At 39.5% G+C, this 16,365-nt stretch overlaps 2 protein-coding genes across 3 annotated transcripts; both read right to left on the reverse strand.

Moving 5' to 3' along the window:
- Positions 1-1,038: 1,038 nt before the first annotated feature.
- On the reverse strand, positions 1,039-8,481 carry wbp2nl (WBP2 N-terminal like). Of its 2 annotated transcripts, none has more exons than XM_051715708.1 (8): positions 8,249-8,481; positions 7,624-7,732; positions 5,034-5,172; positions 4,849-4,941; positions 2,012-2,170; positions 1,748-1,828; positions 1,537-1,613; positions 1,039-1,452 (listed from the first exon to the last, which is right to left on the reverse strand). In XM_051715708.1, the coding sequence occupies exons 1-8, from the start codon at positions 8,305-8,307 to the stop codon at positions 1,399-1,401; spliced, it is 771 nt and encodes a 256-aa protein (XP_051571668.1). In that variant the 5' UTR covers positions 8,308-8,481; the 3' UTR covers positions 1,039-1,398. The 2 variants fall into 2 exon arrangements, with proteins under 2 accessions (XP_051571668.1, XP_051571667.1); XM_051715707.1 differs by having other exon boundaries at positions 5,034-5,184.
- Positions 8,482-12,365: 3,884 nt separating this feature from the next.
- On the reverse strand, positions 12,366-16,139 carry rrp7a (ribosomal RNA processing 7 homolog A). The gene is made up of 7 exons (XM_051716556.1): positions 16,026-16,139; positions 13,486-13,628; positions 13,280-13,405; positions 13,084-13,207; positions 12,909-13,006; positions 12,624-12,831; positions 12,366-12,536 (listed from the first exon to the last, which is right to left on the reverse strand). The coding sequence occupies exons 1-7, from the start codon at positions 16,075-16,077 to the stop codon at positions 12,451-12,453; spliced, it is 837 nt and encodes a 278-aa protein (XP_051572516.1). The 5' UTR covers positions 16,078-16,139; the 3' UTR covers positions 12,366-12,450.
- Between the last annotated feature and the right edge of the window lie 226 nt (positions 16,140-16,365).

Here is a 16,365-nt window from a genome sequence, read left to right on the forward strand (position 1 = left end):
ATCTCATAATGCTATGATTTTATTCTTGTAATTTTGACTATATTCTCAAAATATTTTTTTTTTTACATGGCACTAAAACACTGTCATATTTTACAGACCAGAAAATCACAATTTTTGAAATTCCCTATATTGTCAACTAACTAATTTGATTGTCATCAAATAAAGTCGTAATATACAATTTTAATCTCATAATGCTACGACTTTATTCTCATAATTTTGACTTTATTCTCAAATTGTTAACTAATTTGATTGTCATCAAATAAAGTCGTAATATACAATTTTAATCTCATAAGGCTACGATTTTATTCTCATAATTTTGACTTTATTGTCAAAATATTACGACTTTAATCTTGTGAGGCTACAACTTTATTCTCAAAATCTGATTTTTTTTTTGTTTGTTTTTTTACATGGCACTAAAACACTGTCATATTTTACAGACCAGAAAATCTAAATTTTTGAAATTCCCTAATTCAATTTATTTATTTATTTTTTACTTGTGTTGATGGACAGATGACACTGAGGTCTCAGTTCATGTTCATCTTATCAAGAACAAACACAGATCATTGTGCACATGCAATAAACACAGCAGTTGTGTGTCACTCTCATCATTCACTGAATTCATCTTTACGGTGATGTTTTTTCTATGAGTTTTTGTCATATCTGTGTTCAGTGAAAGAAAAATGAATTAAAATGTCAAACTGTATTACTGAGATAACTGGATGCCATTCACTGAATTAAATATGCAATGTGAAGTCATGTGACAACAGTTTAAAACATTGAACGAGGATAACGCCTAATATTTCACATAGTATTTTTTAATAATAATAGGCAGCACAGAGTGTTTTATAAACAGTATCCAGAATTCTAATATTCTATTCTGAACAGACTGATTGAACTGCCCGTTATATTAAACGTGTTCTGGATCTCTGAGAATTTGATTTTTGGTGTTTCTTTTAAATTAATCTAAAATCAGAACACAGCCCAATAATTACATTCATATCTCATACATGAACATCAATGAATAGCAGTAGAAGAATATTGAGAATATAAGAACTTTATTCATCAGTCTATAAGATCCACTTGTAAGAAAGTGAAGTTTACAAGCATTTAATCAAACGAGAGAGAAAACACACTCACACACTGAATAAAGACACATTAATGCTTCAGTTCTACTCTGACGTTCATCATTAATATTATTTTATAATCAAATGAACTTACACACACTTCATTAGGATTAAAATCAGAATGAGCAGAAATAGAAACTGTTAATTTTTATGCTCATGATTAAATACTGAAATAATAGTTGTATATATGAAGATAGTTGAAGATGAGTTTGAGAAACCCACAGCAGGATTATTTATTGTAATATGATTCGATACAGAAGAGCTGATGTTTGTTTCAGTTGCTCTTCTTGTCGGGATTCTCCGGAGGGTAATATGGAGGCGGCTGATCCTGACAGACAACACAAGTGTTAAATCTCCTCAACACAACTGTGTGTGTTTGTGTTTGTGTGTTGATGTATGTTGTGTGTCTCACCATGGGCATGTAGACGCTGTGAGGGTTACTGGGGTTGTAAAATGCGCTGCTGGCCGCTTCTGCTGCCTTTGTGTTTCCTGGAGTGAATGTAAGAAAGAGATAAAACACATCATGATCAGAACTTCACATTCATTAATGCAATTAACCAGCATGTATCAGTCAAGCACATGACTCTGTGTGTGTGTGTGTGTGTGTGTATGTATGTGTGTACCTGGAGGAGGGCACCAGTTCTGTGGTGGTCCGGGATATGGAGGAGGAGGAGCCATGTACATGGGAGCGCTGGGATACACACCTACACACATAACACACACAACATAACTTTGACATTCTTTTAATACATATAACAAAAAGAAAAAGAATAAATAATTAATCAAATCAACACCTGGTACGTGATAGTTCCTGAAGTTGAAGAAACATTCATATACAGTATGTGTGTTTTTATATAGTATAAGTGGTAATAAATGCTGTATTGTACCTGGTGCAGCAGTGGGGGTGTATGGATATGGGTTGTACCCAGCCTGTGGCATGCTGGGATACGGGTAAGGCTGTGGCATCGCTGGACTGGCATATCCATTCATACCTGCAGCCAATCCAAACGCTGCGGTGCCATTGTGAACCGCTGGAGCCCGAGACGCTGACAAACACACAAACACACTAAAATCAGAACACCCTCACACAAATACACACCAGATCAATACTGAACTTTCAACACATGACGTAAATTGTCACACTTTACTTTTGTAAGTAAATGTTTACGTAAATTGTCACTTTTTACATTCGTAACCTCGTTACGTAAATTGTCACTATTTACATGTATAACTCCACTGTTACGTAAACTGTCATGTTTTAAATTCGTAGCATCATCGTTATGTAAATTGTTACGCTTTACATTCATAAGACAACAACAAAAATGCATAGATGATGTAGTGCCGACCACAACAATACGTATCTACCCCAACCAGAAGCCGTGGATTAATAACGATGTTCGCACGGCACTTAATGCGCGGACCTCCGCTTTTAATTCCGGGAATGCAGAGGAGCATAAACAAGCCAGTTATGCCCTCTGCAAAACTATCAGAGCAGCAAAACGCCAGTACAGGAACAAGATTGAAGGACAGTTCAACACCACCAACTCTAGAAGCATGTGGCAGGGAGTTAATATCATCACGGACTTTAAAGGGAATAAAAACTCCGCCGTGAACACCGCTGCCTCTCTCGCGGATGAGCTAAACACTTTTTATGCTCGTTTCGAGGAAAATAACACCCTACTTGTGGAGAGAGCTCTCGCGGCTGAAGCTACAGAGGTTAGTTCACTCTCCGTCTCTGTAGCGGATGTAACCCGATCCTTCCGACGGGTGAATATCCGCAAAGCCGCGGGTCCAGACGGCATTCCGGACCGCGTCATCAGAGCGTGCGTGAACCAACTGGCTGGTGTTTTTACGGATATTTTCAACCTTTCCCTCTCTTTGTCTGTGGTCCCCACATGCTTTAAAACATCCACCATTGTGCCTGTACCAAAGCAATCCAAAATCACTTGCTTAAATGACTGGCGTCCTGTTGCTCTGACCCCCATCATCAGCAAATGCTTTGAGAGACTAATCAGAGATTACATCTGCTCTGTGCTGCCTCCCTCACTAGACCCATTGCAGTTTGCTTACCGCAACAACCGCTCCACTGATGATGCCATTGCATCTACAATACACACTGCTCTCTCCCACCTGGAAAAAAAGAACACTTATGTGAGAATGTTGTTTGTAGACTACAGCTCAGCATTCAACACCATAGTGCCCTCCAAGCTTGATGAGAAACTCCGGGCTCTGGGCTTAAACAGATCGCTGTGCAGCTGGATCCTGGACTTCCTGTCAAGCAGACGCCAGGTGGTTAGAATAGGCAGCAACATCTCCTCTTCACTGACCCTCAACACTGGAGCCCCACAGGGCTGTGTTCTCAGCCCACTCCTGTATTCCCTGTACACACATGACTGTGTGGCAACACACAGCTCCAATGCCATCATTAAGTTTGCTGATGATACGACGGTGGTAGGTCTGATCACTGACAATGATGAAACAGCCTACAGAGAGGAGGTGCACACTCTGACACACTGGTGTCAGGAGCACAACCTCTCCCTCAACGTCAGTAAGACAAAGGAGCTTGTGGTGGACTTCAGGAGAAGAGACAGAGAACACAGTCCCATCACCATCAATGGAGCACCAGTGGAAAGAGTCAGCAGCTTCAAGTTCCTGGGTGTCCACATCACTGAGGAACTCACATGGTCCATCCACACTGAAGTCGTTGTGAAGAAGGCTCATCAGCGCCTCTTCTTCCTGAGACGGCTGAGGAAGTTTGGAATGAACCGCCACATCCTCACATGGTTCTACACCTGCACTGTAGAGAGCATCCTGACTGGCTGTATCTCCGCCTGGTACGGCAATAGCACCGCCCACAACCGCAAAGCACTGCAAAGGGTGGTGCGAACTGCCAGACACATCATCGGAGGTGAGCTTCCCTCCCTCCAGGACATATATACCAGGCGGTGTGTGAAAAAAGCTCGGAGGATCATCAGAGACTCCAGCCACCCGAGCCATGGGCTGTTCTCACTGCTACCATCAGGCAGGCGGTATCGCAGCATCAGGACCCGCACCAGCCGACTCCATGACAGCTTCTTCCCTCAAGCAATCAGACTTCTGAACTCTTGATCTCTCTCGATCAATATACATCAGCACTGCACTTTATTACTCTTTTATCTCACACCGGACTGTCATAAATTATATTCTCTCTTAACAACACACTGGCAACTGACTATCAACCGACAGCTGAATGTCAATACAGTACAATACAACACTTCAGATTTATTTCCACTGATTACATGGGGGGTACAGTGTATTTTTATTGTGTACAGTCTTCTTATTTTGTGTATATTGTATATTATTAGGTGTATATTGTATATAGTGTTGTGTAACAGATGTGTAAACTGTGTTGTGTGTAAATCAGATGTTTACTGTAATTGTCATACTGCTATGTTGATCGGAACTGCACCCAAGACTTTCACCCACTGTTGCACTTGTGTATATAGTTGAGTGACAATAAAAGTGATTTGATTTTGATTTGTAGTACATTTTTACGTAAATTGTCACTTTTTACATCTGTAACCCAACTGGAGTCACAAAGCACGCCCCCCAAGGCAATTGTTCATTAAAGCATTCGTATGTTAACTGTTGTATAATGAGACAACTTAAAAAAACAAAGGTTTTAAGGACAATTTGTTCTGCTCGTGTTTCATCATCATTTACACACACACACACACTCTCTCACCGTTAGTGGCCAGTTTGAAGAGGTGTTGTCCGAGCTCTATAGCGCCTCCACTGGGGAAAGACATCTTGAAGTTTGTCTGACCCTCCCAGCCACCTGAAAGAAACACACGAGTGTGAAGAAAACACGCTATAATAAACACAAACTCACACAGAGAGCAGGTGTATGCTGGGTAAAGTGTGTGGTACCTCCTGCTTCAGCTTTGATCAAACCCTGAATGTAGTTGGCAGCAAAAACAGGCTGTTCAATACTGCAGTTCTTCATCAGGTAGTATGGAAACATGAAGGAGCAGAACTTCTCCTTCACATTACTGCACATAAACACCATCTGAAACACACACTATTGTTTAGTTAGGCCACAAACAACGCTTTACTAGCATCACATTGTTCATAACATACAACCCCAATTCCAAAAATGTTGGGACAGTATGAAAAATGCTAATAAAAACAAAAAGGAGTGATTTGTAAATTATATTCACCCTTTGCTATATTGAAAGCACTACAACTACACATTATATGATGTTTTAATCTGTGAATTTCATTGTTTTTTAAAATTTACAGTAATTTCAAATCAGATGATTGCAACACTCTCCAAAAAAGTTGAGACAGGGCCAATTTAAGACTATTAAGAATTTGACGAGTTTAAATAACAAGGTGATGTGAAACAGGAGATGTTTAACAGGTGAGGCAATCATGTTATAGTATATAAGGAGCCTCCAAAAACAGCCTAGTCCTTCAAGAGCAAGAATCATTCGAGACTTGTCAATTTACCAACAGATGCTTCAGCAAATAATCCAGCACTTTGAGAACAATGTTCCCCAAAGACAAATGGAAAGGATTTGGGGCATTTCACCCTCTACAGTGCACAATATAGTTAAAAGATTCAGTGAATCTGGTCAAATCTCGGTGCGTAAAGGGCAAGACAAAAACCACTTCTGAATGTGCGTGATCTCTGATCCCTCAGATGTCACTGTCTTAAAAAACATCATTCATCTGTAATGGATATCATGAACATGGGCTTGGGATTACTTTAATAACTTTGTTAGTCAACACCACTCGCCGCTGCATCCACAGATGCAAGTTAAGACTTTACTATGTAAAGGAGAAGCCATACATCAACACTGTCCAGAAGCGCTGCTGACTTCTTTGGGCTCAGTCTCATCTTAGATGGAAAGTAGAATCATGGAACTGTGTTTTTTGGTCTGATGAGTCCACATTTCTAATAGTTTTTGAAAAACACAGCTGTCGTGTTCTCCGGACCAAAGAGGAAAAGGACCATCCAAGCTGTTATTTTTGTCAGGTCCAAAAGCCAGTGTCTGTATGGGCCAGGGGTGTGTCAGTGCCTATGGCATGGGTAACTCACACATCTGTGAGAACACTATGAATGCAGACAGATATGTACACATTTTGGAGTAACACATACTGCCATCCAGCACCGTCTTTTCCAGGGACGTCCCTGTATTTTCCAGCAGGACAACTTCAAACCACATACTGCCCGGATTACATGTGCATAGCTGTGTAAGTAGAGAGTGTGGGTGCTAGATTGGCATGCCTGCAGTCCTGAACATCTCCAACTGAGAATGTGTGGTGCATTATGAAGCACCATATGGCAACGAAGACCCCGTACAATTGTGCAGCTAAAGACCTGTATAATGGATGAATGGAGGAAAATTCCACTTTCTAAACTTAACAAACTTGTGTCTTCAGTGCCTAAATGCTTAATAAGTGTTATTAGAAGAAATGGTGATGTTTCACAGGGGTAAACTATCAACTGTCCCAACTTTTTTGGAATTGGGGTTGAACATTCTTGCGTTACTGTTGCGGTAACAAACCTCAGTACTCGAAGGGGGCGACAGAGTTTCCTTCAAATGTCTGTGCCATTAAACCACATTATTATTCATAATTTTATTGATTCTAACTAAATTGCTCACAATTAGCATTGTGCTATAAACTGCAGTCCGACAGTTACTGATTATCCTGCACTAAGTTATTGATTAATTACCCTGTATTGTGTTATTGATTATTTACCCTGTATTGAGTTATTGATTATTTACCCTGTATTGAGTTATTGATTATTTACACTGTATTGAGTTATTGATTATTTACCCTGTATTGTGTTATTGATTAATTATCCTGTATTGAGTTATTGATTATTTACCCTGTATTGTGTTATTGATTAATTATCCTGTATTGAGTTATTGATTATTTACTCTGTATTGTGTTATTGATTAATTATCCTGTATTGAGTTATTGATTAATTATCCTGTATTGAGTTATTGATTATTTACCCTGTATTGTGTTATTGATTAATTATCCTGTATTGAGTTATTGATTATTTACCCTGTATTGTGTTATTGATTAATTATCCTGTATTGAGTTATTGATTATTTACCCTGTATTGTGTTATTGATTAATTATCCTGTATTGAGTTATTGATTAATTATCCTGTATTGAGTTATTGATTAATTATCCTGTATTGTGTTATTGATTTACCCTGTATTGTGTTATTGATTAATTATCCTGTATTGTGTTATTGATTAATTATCCTGTATTGTGTTATTGATTATTTACCCTGTATTGAGTTATTGATTAATTATCCTGTATTGTGTTATTGATTATTTACCCTGTATTATGTTATTGATTAATTATCCTGTATTGAGTTATTGATTAATTATCCTGTATTGTGTTATTGATTATTTACCCTGTATTATGTTATTGATTAATTATCCTGTATTGAGTTATTGATTAATTATCCTGTATTGTGTTATTGATTATTTACCCTGTATTGAGTGAGGTAGACGGAGCCCTTCTTCGTCCCCTTGAACAGGTCGTTCTTGGGCGTGACATCACTGAAGGTAAGTTCAACGTTCTTACATTCTCGTAAGATGCTGAAAGATTGGACAACAAAAAGGAAGTGAGGTCAAACTGGAAACTTCACACACACACAATCACATCCCAGTTTCACAACACTGATGTGGACAGTTCCTGCACAAAACATCTAAACTGTGTCTGTAATGATGAAGTTTATTTGACTGTTTTTACACTGATCTCATGTAAAAACACCTTTAACTGACAGATTTGATGCTCGTTATGTGTCTAGTCTATCAGTGAACAATATAACATACTATATAATAAATACTGAGTGAATGTTAATGCGTTGGCACAACACCTGTAATTATTGATCATATTAATAAAACACATTGAAACTTAGAATGATCAGATATTAATATCATGGCAAGATGTATTTGTGTCTAATGTGTGTATTATTGTATATTCTGCTAATGATCAGATATGATTATATTTGCTGTATATGATGATTGTGTGTGTATGATTGCATTGTATAACTCTTATAAGATGATTATTGTGTGTATATTGTGTTGTTGTTGTTGTTGTTGTTGTTGTACCTCTCTCCGGCCTGGATCAGAACTCCTCCGTTCGGATGATGGTTTTGGTTCAGCGCCATCTCAAACCCACTGATGAATCTTTAAATAAAGCAGCTGTGAATATCAACGCAACTCAATTTCAGTTGTAATAAAGGAGTGTTGTGTGTGTTATTAATGTGAGTGTTTATTACTGTGATCAGCTCGATCAACAGCTGCGCACTTTATTTCCGGCACCACGTGACACGCTCTGACTCACGCCGATCATGTGACTTGAAATGTGACGTCACCATACATAATACGCTCTGCTCCGCCCCCACGCTGTAGCGTCAGAATCAGAATCAGAATGAGCTCTATTGCCAGGTGTGCTCATGTACACAAGGAATTGTTTTTGGGTGATAAGAGAAACAAGTGCACACAAAACATTACAGTGAGACACAGAATATAAAACAAGAGTATAAATAGACACAAATAATAGGACATATAATAGAATGGTGTATGTACATGTGCAAGTGGTAATGAACGATGTGCAAGGTAGGGGTATGTACAGTTACTGAATTAAATATGAGTGAATTTACATATGTACATGAGATATTTATTTACATTATTGCACTATGGGAGTCCTGATGCAGTTTAATTGTTCATGTGATAAGTGGCCTGAGGGTAAAAACTGTTCTTGTGTCTGGATGTCCTGGCGCTGATTGCTCTGTAGCACCGGCCAGAGGGCAACAGTTCAAAGAGGGAGTGGGCAGGGTGTGTGGGGTCCAGAGTGATTCTACTTGCACGTTTCCTCACTGTGGAGGTGTACAGGTCTTGGAGGGTGGGCAGGGGGGCACCAATGGTCCTCTCAGCAGTCCTGACTGTCCGTTGTAGTTTCCTTTTTTCTGATTTCGTACCTGAACCAAACCAGACAGTTATTGAAGTGCAGAGGACAGACTCAATGACTGCTGAGTAGAACTGTATCAGCAGCACCTGTGGCAGGTTGAACTTCCTCAACTGGCGAAGGAAGTACAACCTCTGCTGGGCATTTTTCACAATGGCACAATGGAGATGGTAGTGCCCAGGAACCTGAATGACTCCACTGCTGCCACAGTGCTGTTTAGAATGGTGAGGGGGGTCAGTGTTGGGGTGTTTCTCCTAAAGTCCACTATCATCTCCACTGTTTTGAGCGTGTTCAGCTCAAGGTTGTTGTGACTGCCCCAGACAGCCAGCCGATCAACCTCTCGTCTGTATGCAGACTCGTCACCGTCGCAGATGAGGCCGATGACCGTGGTGTCATCTGAAAACTTCAGGAGCTTGACAGAGGGGTCTTTTGCAGTGCAGTCATTCATGTACAGGGAGAAGAGCAGTGGCGAGAGAACGCATCCCCGAGGAGCACCAGTGCTAATAGTGAGGGTCCCGGATGTGAGTTTCCCCAGTCTCACTAGCTGCTGCCTATTTGTCAGAAAGCTGGAGATCCATCGACAGATTGGGGTGGGTACGGAGAGCTGGGTCCGTCTGGTTGAGAGAAGATCAGACATGATGGTATTTAAAGCCAAACTGAAGTCCACAAATAGGATCCTTGCATAAGTCCCAGGTCTGTTGAGGTATTGCAGAACATAATGCAGTCCTATATTGACAGCATCATCCACAGACCTGTTTGCTCGATAAGCAAATTGAAGGATCTAGAAAAGGTCCAGTGATGTCCTTCAGGTGGGCCAACACCAGTCTCTCAAATGATTTCATGACCACAGACGAAAGAGCGACAGGTCTGTAGTCATTAAGTCCTGTGATTTTGGGGTTTTTGGGGACCGGAATGATGGTGGAGTGTTTGCAGCAGCAGGGAACTTCACAACCAGGTTTTGATCAAAGTAATTGTGCAAGTTAAACACACATTTCCTATCTCTGTATCTGCTCCTCAGAAAGCAGGTAAATGCTCAAAATCTATTCATGATTCAGCTGGGGAAATCTCCCTAAAACTATAACATTGATGCAATTAAAATGAGTCAAATTAAAAATTATTGGTGAATAAAATGTCATGAAAACTCTAAAAAAGTAATTTTATTAGATAATTATTGAAGGCATTTCGCCTAGTCTGGCCACACCCACCATCAGAATGTAGTGTCTGATTGGCTTCATTTCAGATTTAGTGAAGGCAAAAAGGTAATTAAAATGGAGAAAGACTTAAATGAAATGGTGTCCAGTTACAGGACTTTATACACATTCCCATATAACACATTCCCAGGTATATCTCAATGTTGGTAAAAAAATAAATAAAAAAAGTCAATGTGCATTTGTCATCCACCATTATACAATTTTAGGTAGATTTCAACTTACTGACATGTCAAACAATATAGACAGAAATATTTTCTTCTTAGCCAATGAAAATAAAAAAATAAAAAAAAATAAAAAAAATGTGGGCAACAATTACAGGACCAACAGAGTGGATATGATGTCCATTGTAAATGCACATGGGTTTATGAGTCACTGTAAGTCAGGTTCGAACCTGTACCTTTCTGGGTCCGTATTCACAAAGATTTTTATCTTACCACTAGGTGTTCTCCAAAGAGTTCTTAGCTAGGAGTTTTTGCTTAAACCCTATTCCCAAAACTGCTAAGAGCAAGTTTTAGTAAGAAAATCTTGACATAAGAGTAAGATGGAGTTGACCTCTTTGCTATGGATGACATCACATTTTATTAGTGCACTCTTTTAAATCGCTCAGTGATTGGTAGACAGAGAACCACTATTTGTCAGCTAAGACAGACAATAATATATATATATATACAGCTCTGGAATAAATTAAGAGACCACTGCAAAATGTTCAGTTTCTCTGGATTTACTATTTATAGTTATGTGTTTGAGTAAAATGAACATTTTTGTTTTATTCTATGAAGTACTGACAACATTTCTCCCAAATTCCAAATAAAAATATTGTCATTTAGAGCATTTATTTGCAGAAAATGACAACTGGTCAAAATAACAGAAAAGATGCCGTGTTTCCAGACCTCCAATAATGGAAAGAAAACAAGTTCATATTCATTTATAAACATCACAATACTAATGTTTTAACTTAGAGTTCAGAAATCAATATTTGGTGGAATAATCCTGATTTTCAATCTCAGCTTTCATGTGTCTTGGCATGCTCTCTGCCAGTCTTTCACACTGCTGTTGGGTGACTTTATGCCACTCCTGGTGCAAAAATTCAAGCATCTCGGCTTTGTTTGATGGCTTGTGGCCATCCATCTTCCTCTTGATCACAGAGGTTTTCAATGGGGTTCAGGTCTGGAGATTGGGCTGACCATGACAGGGTCTTGATCCGGTGGTCCTCCATCCACACCTTGATTGACCTGTCTGTGTGGCATGGAGCATTGTCCTGCTGGAAAAACCAATCCTCAGAGTTGGGGAACATTGTTAGAGCAGAAGGAAGCAAGTTTTCTTCCAGGATAACCTTGTATGTGATTTGATTCATCCAGCCTTGCTGAAGCACCCCCATGTTTTGAACTAAACGTGGCACTGTCTCCAGACTGCTCAGGTACACTCAGAACATGATGTTAATGATGCACACCAATTTTCTTTTAAATCCAACAAAATGGCAAATGTCGAAAATGAAAATTGGTATCGTCTATATTCTCATGACCCAAACCTCTTGGTTTGAGGCAAAACATCATAAAAGTTATGAGAAGAAAATAGCTGCAGGCAGTTCTCCAAAAAGGGGCGGGAGATCCAAACCGCATTTAAAGATATAGGTTACCCCTTATCTAACCCTTTCCCTAACCTTAACCGTAAGTGGAAGTGATGTTTGGTCAGTGGAAGATCATCTTGGTAAATCTTCAGGCAAATTTTGTTTCTAGCTAACTAAATTTTGTTTATAGACCAAACGGTTCAAAAGATACACACAAAAAGTAAATTTTTGAACTGGTAGTGGCGCTATAGTTTGTCCTAAAGACCCCAAATTTTGTGTAGGGCCTTTTCATGCCCACCCCTATCAGTGTGCCAAATTCCACCATTTTCCTATGTATGGTTCATAGGGCTGCCATAGACTCCCATTAGGAAGAAAGCTAACGGATACAATAGCGGATGCAGTGAAGCGTGTCAGTGCTGTTATCAGCAATAACAGAACTAACTAACAGGAACTGTTGCATATAAAAAAAAGAAACAAATAGATTTTTCCCTCTAATTTTTATTTCAAATGAAAGTCTGAATACAGAATGAGCGAGGATGTCCAGGGTGACTGTGGGCAAGTGGTGTCAGTAGGGTCTGAATTTCCTCTGTGCTCGCAGTAAAGCGATTCTCTGTTTATCTTCTTCAAACTTTCTCCTGAGCTCAGCGATGTCTGAAACACAAAACACAGGAGTTTATTTTAACACGAAAGCATCTCACAGACACACGGCATCATGGGAAAGCAACGATGGTGACTCACGTTCGCGCTGTGTGTTTCTGTGCTGCCACGAGTAAAAGTTCAGCAGCTCTTTACGTTCCCTTTTCTTGTTTTCTTTTTTAAGCAATCTCTCATTGGCCATCTCGCTGTGTGGGCGGGCCTTAGCGCCACGGCCTCCCTTCGTCACTTTCACCCAACCCTCTTCATCCTCCTTCTGTTGCTCCGCCTCTTTCTTCAGACGCTCCGCCTCCTGAAATTCAAGCAATTGTACCGATCATCAACAATCTCCCTCTACAGGTCATATAATACAGTTTTCATGTGTCTCACCTCTTCCTTCAGTCTGTCAAATTCATTCATGAATTTATCAACGGCGCTCTGCAGTGACGACGCTTCAATCAGCAACTGGGAATACTGTTCAATCCACTCTACATACACACACACATCATTAGTGGTTGTGAATCCAGCTCAACCGCTCTAAACACACACACATATTGTGACTCACTGTGAATGCCGGTTCTGATGGGTCGGTCTTTCGTGGAGACGATCAGCGGGATGCTTGATGAATGACACTTTGCCTCTGTTACACTGGAAGTGTTTTTAAATATAATGTAGCCCACTCTGAAACACTACAAAAAACACACACATTAGTGATGATCACACAACACTGAACTGGACCCAGTATGATGCTGCAGTGGTACCTGTTTCTCTGCAGGTGTGAAGTGTTTGGACAGCTCACTCCGGGTAGTTTCTGATCCTCCTGGTCTCTCACACAGTTCTACTGACTCGATCGGACCAAACCGTGAGAACAAGTCTGTAACAACACTCTAGAAAACACACAACAGCTCTTGAAATGACACACACATCACAATATGCACACGTGAGTGTCTGTTAGCGTGTTATTCACCTGTGTGCAGTACGGAGGGATGTTGAGGACAAACAGTGTTCTGTCCAGTGGTCTGTGTGTGTTTTTCTCAGATCGGACTCGATGTTCTTTAACACACAGCTGATGAACAGCAGCATCATCCTCACTGAACTTCAGTGACAGCACTGACACACACACACAAAGTTTCATCAGTGTGATTTACAGTAAAGCATCGAGTGACGCGACAAACTAGAATGCCCATCACTCACATTGCACACGTAAGACGCATTCTACACAGCAGAACAGAAGAATTAATGTAAGTGCTTTTATAAAATTATAAGCGTCACATTTCTGTCTTTAAACCCTCCAAACATTGACCCCATTGACTTCCACTGTAAGTGTCTCACTGGAACACACATTTGTGCTTTTTTAAAAGAAAAGGAGGAACGAGTCGAAATTAATCTTTGTGGTAATCAACATTATGACACAAATGCTGTTGACTGAGCTTTTGAACCCGGAATATTCCTTTAAGCAACAGTCTGGTTCTGGAAGTAAAAATCCCATTCATTTAACCCATAGACGAATTGATATTCCACGACTGTTGTTCATCAATGGTTTATTCCATTGAAGCCATCAGTCTGCGTTCTCAACTTCATTATTTAAAAATCTGTTTGATAGCGGAATTCATGGTAAACTACATTACCCATGATCCAATCAGAGAACCAATGAAACCTGCAAAACGTGCCTGAGAGTGACCGCGCGCGCCCATGATGCACTGTGATTGGCGTAATTGAGTCAGTGCCTTTCCACCCTTAAACTTATATATTTGTACATATCTGAATATTTTGCAATAAACGTAAAATATATTGTTTATCTACTTAACAACTTAAAATCAATAGTTTTATCATTTTCCATAGTTTTTAATGTGATTGTCATTTGCAGTGCTTCATGGGACTGTACTTCATTCCCTCATTAAAGATGTTAAGTACAAGGTCTAGTATCTTTGTCTTTTTGTCTGATTTTCAAATACATTTGTGCTTCAAATCAAAGTTTGAAATGCTGTGATTCACCTCAGAGCTGGCTGGTTTGATTCATAAACTTTTATGAAGATTTGATTAAATCACAAAAGAGAAAAATGGGGAAAATACTTCTGGATTCCAGATGGCAGGCACTGTTGCGCTCTATTACCCAGCAAGCACAACATGATTTTAAAACATTTCACAACGTTGTATTTTGGTCTGCCTGATTTCTTTGAGTAGACACAAATCAGCAATAAAACATTTTTTTTGTAGGTTGTTTAATACAAGAACAAAAAGTAGGCTGTACTTTTGAACAAGTGAAATATTAAATATACAGTTCAAATACAGAATTTGTGGATCATTATTTGTCTACTTTTTTGTTTGTTTTTTCTCCCCAATTTGGAATGCCCAATTCCTAATGCGCTCTAAGTCCTCGTGGTGGTGTAGTGACTCGCCTCAATCCGGGTGGCGGAGGACGAATCTCAGTTGCCTCCGCGTCTGAGACCGTCAATCCACGCGTGTTACCACGGAGACCTAGTGCGTGTGGAGGCTTCACGCTATTCTCCGCAGCATCCATGCACAACTCACCCCACCAAGAGCGAGAACCACATTATAGCGACCACGAGGAGGTTACCCCATGTGACTCTACCCTCCGTAGCAACCGGGCCAATTTGGTTGCTTAGGAGACCTGGCTGGAGTCACTCAGCACGCCCTGGATTCGAGCTGTTCAAGCTGACGAGGCAAACAACCTATGATATGTAAGTTTCACATGTTTATGACACATCTAGTGGTTATTTGTGGGAAAAAAAAGTAGTTTCAATGTTTATATTGATCTATTTAAAATGGTGGCAGACTTGCACGAAAAGTGACTTTATGATTGGGATAAATGACAGCTTATTTCAATAAAGTTAAAGTGACAGTAATGATTATATTGTTACTGATATTTTAAAATGAGTATTTGCTGAATATAAGCAACTTGTGCTTGGTTAAAATGTTGTATATTATTTTATTGAAAAAACACCTTTGAAAGTTCCAGAGACCCAGTGAAAAAAGTTTTACAGTTTCCCTTTTTTAAATGTCAATATAGTGCCCATTAGCTATACAAGTCGGGAAATTTGTTTTTTAGCGTAATCCGAGATAAAGAAGCAAAATGTATGATCCTATTGTTGTCAGATTTTACTGCTGATTTGAAATATGGGAAATAACCTCCCGAGAATGTTCCAGAGATGGACTGACTCGATAGAAAGGCTTTGCTTCAGACTAGATTAATTACTGTTAAGATCTAATTGTGTGATCCCCGCTTATGTCTCAATTATCCACTGCAAATCATCACTTTATAATTAATATCAGTTTTAAAAGGAATACTCAATGTAGTAACCCAGAAATCTCTTTGTTTTCTGGTCAGACTAACACGTTCAAGCTGAACACGAGTCTGCTTCACTACAGCCATCTAGTTTATCGTATCACAGACAGTTTTGTTGGTTTTAAAGGAAGCGATTAATATTTGTCAAATCGACTCCAAAATCTCAACACCATTTCATCGGAAACTAACTTTAATTTTACCTGTAAAACCTCCGGGAATCACACACGCGCGTTCACCCTTGGACTCCGCCATCTTTATATCGCATGCGTCACCGGAAACAATACGGACGCAATGCCTGCTGGGAAATGAAGTTCTTTAATTGAGATTCCTAATAATGTCTAACTTTGAGTTGTTGGAGATTAATTTTCAGCGTTTTCGAGTTTTGATGACTAAGAAAAAAATACCACAATAATAACAATAATGAAATAACCAGGCCCAGACTGAATGTGCTGACTTTTCACATTTTCTGTGCAGATTAAGAGGGAAAATCTGCAGAATTCTTTGTAAGATACTTAAACATAGTAAAATGTGTTAGGCTAT

Source organism: Myxocyprinus asiaticus, chromosome 14 (genome assembly GCF_019703515.2).
Source record: "Myxocyprinus asiaticus isolate MX2 ecotype Aquarium Trade chromosome 14, UBuf_Myxa_2, whole genome shotgun sequence".
Lineage (NCBI taxonomy): Eukaryota > Metazoa > Chordata > Actinopteri > Cypriniformes > Catostomidae > Myxocyprinus > Myxocyprinus asiaticus.

Excerpts from the sequence above, each read along its gene's own strand:
- wbp2nl (XM_051715707.1), bottom strand. The coding sequence starts at position 8,307 with ATGGCGCTGAACCAAAACCATCATCCGAACGGAGGAGTTCTGATCCAG. Across the intron at positions 7,733-8,248 it reads CTGATCCAGGCCGGAGAGAG|CATCTTACGAGAATGTAAGA; the intron begins GTACAACAACAA and ends CCAATCTTTCAG. Across the intron at positions 1,614-1,747 it reads GAACTGGTGCCCTCCTCCAG|GAAACACAAAGGCAGCAGAA; the intron begins GTACACACATAC and ends CATTCACTCCAG.
- rrp7a (XM_051716556.1), bottom strand. The coding sequence starts at position 16,077 with ATGGCGGAGTCCAAGGGTGAACGCGCGTGTGTGATTCCCGGAGGTTTT. Across the intron at positions 13,406-13,485 it reads TCCCTCCGTACTGCACACAG|AGTGTTGTTACAGACTTGTT; the intron begins GTGAATAACACG and ends TGTGTTTTCTAG. Across the intron at positions 12,832-12,908 it reads TTGACAGACTGAAGGAAGAG|GAGGCGGAGCGTCTGAAGAA; the intron begins GTGAGACACATG and ends CTTGAATTTCAG.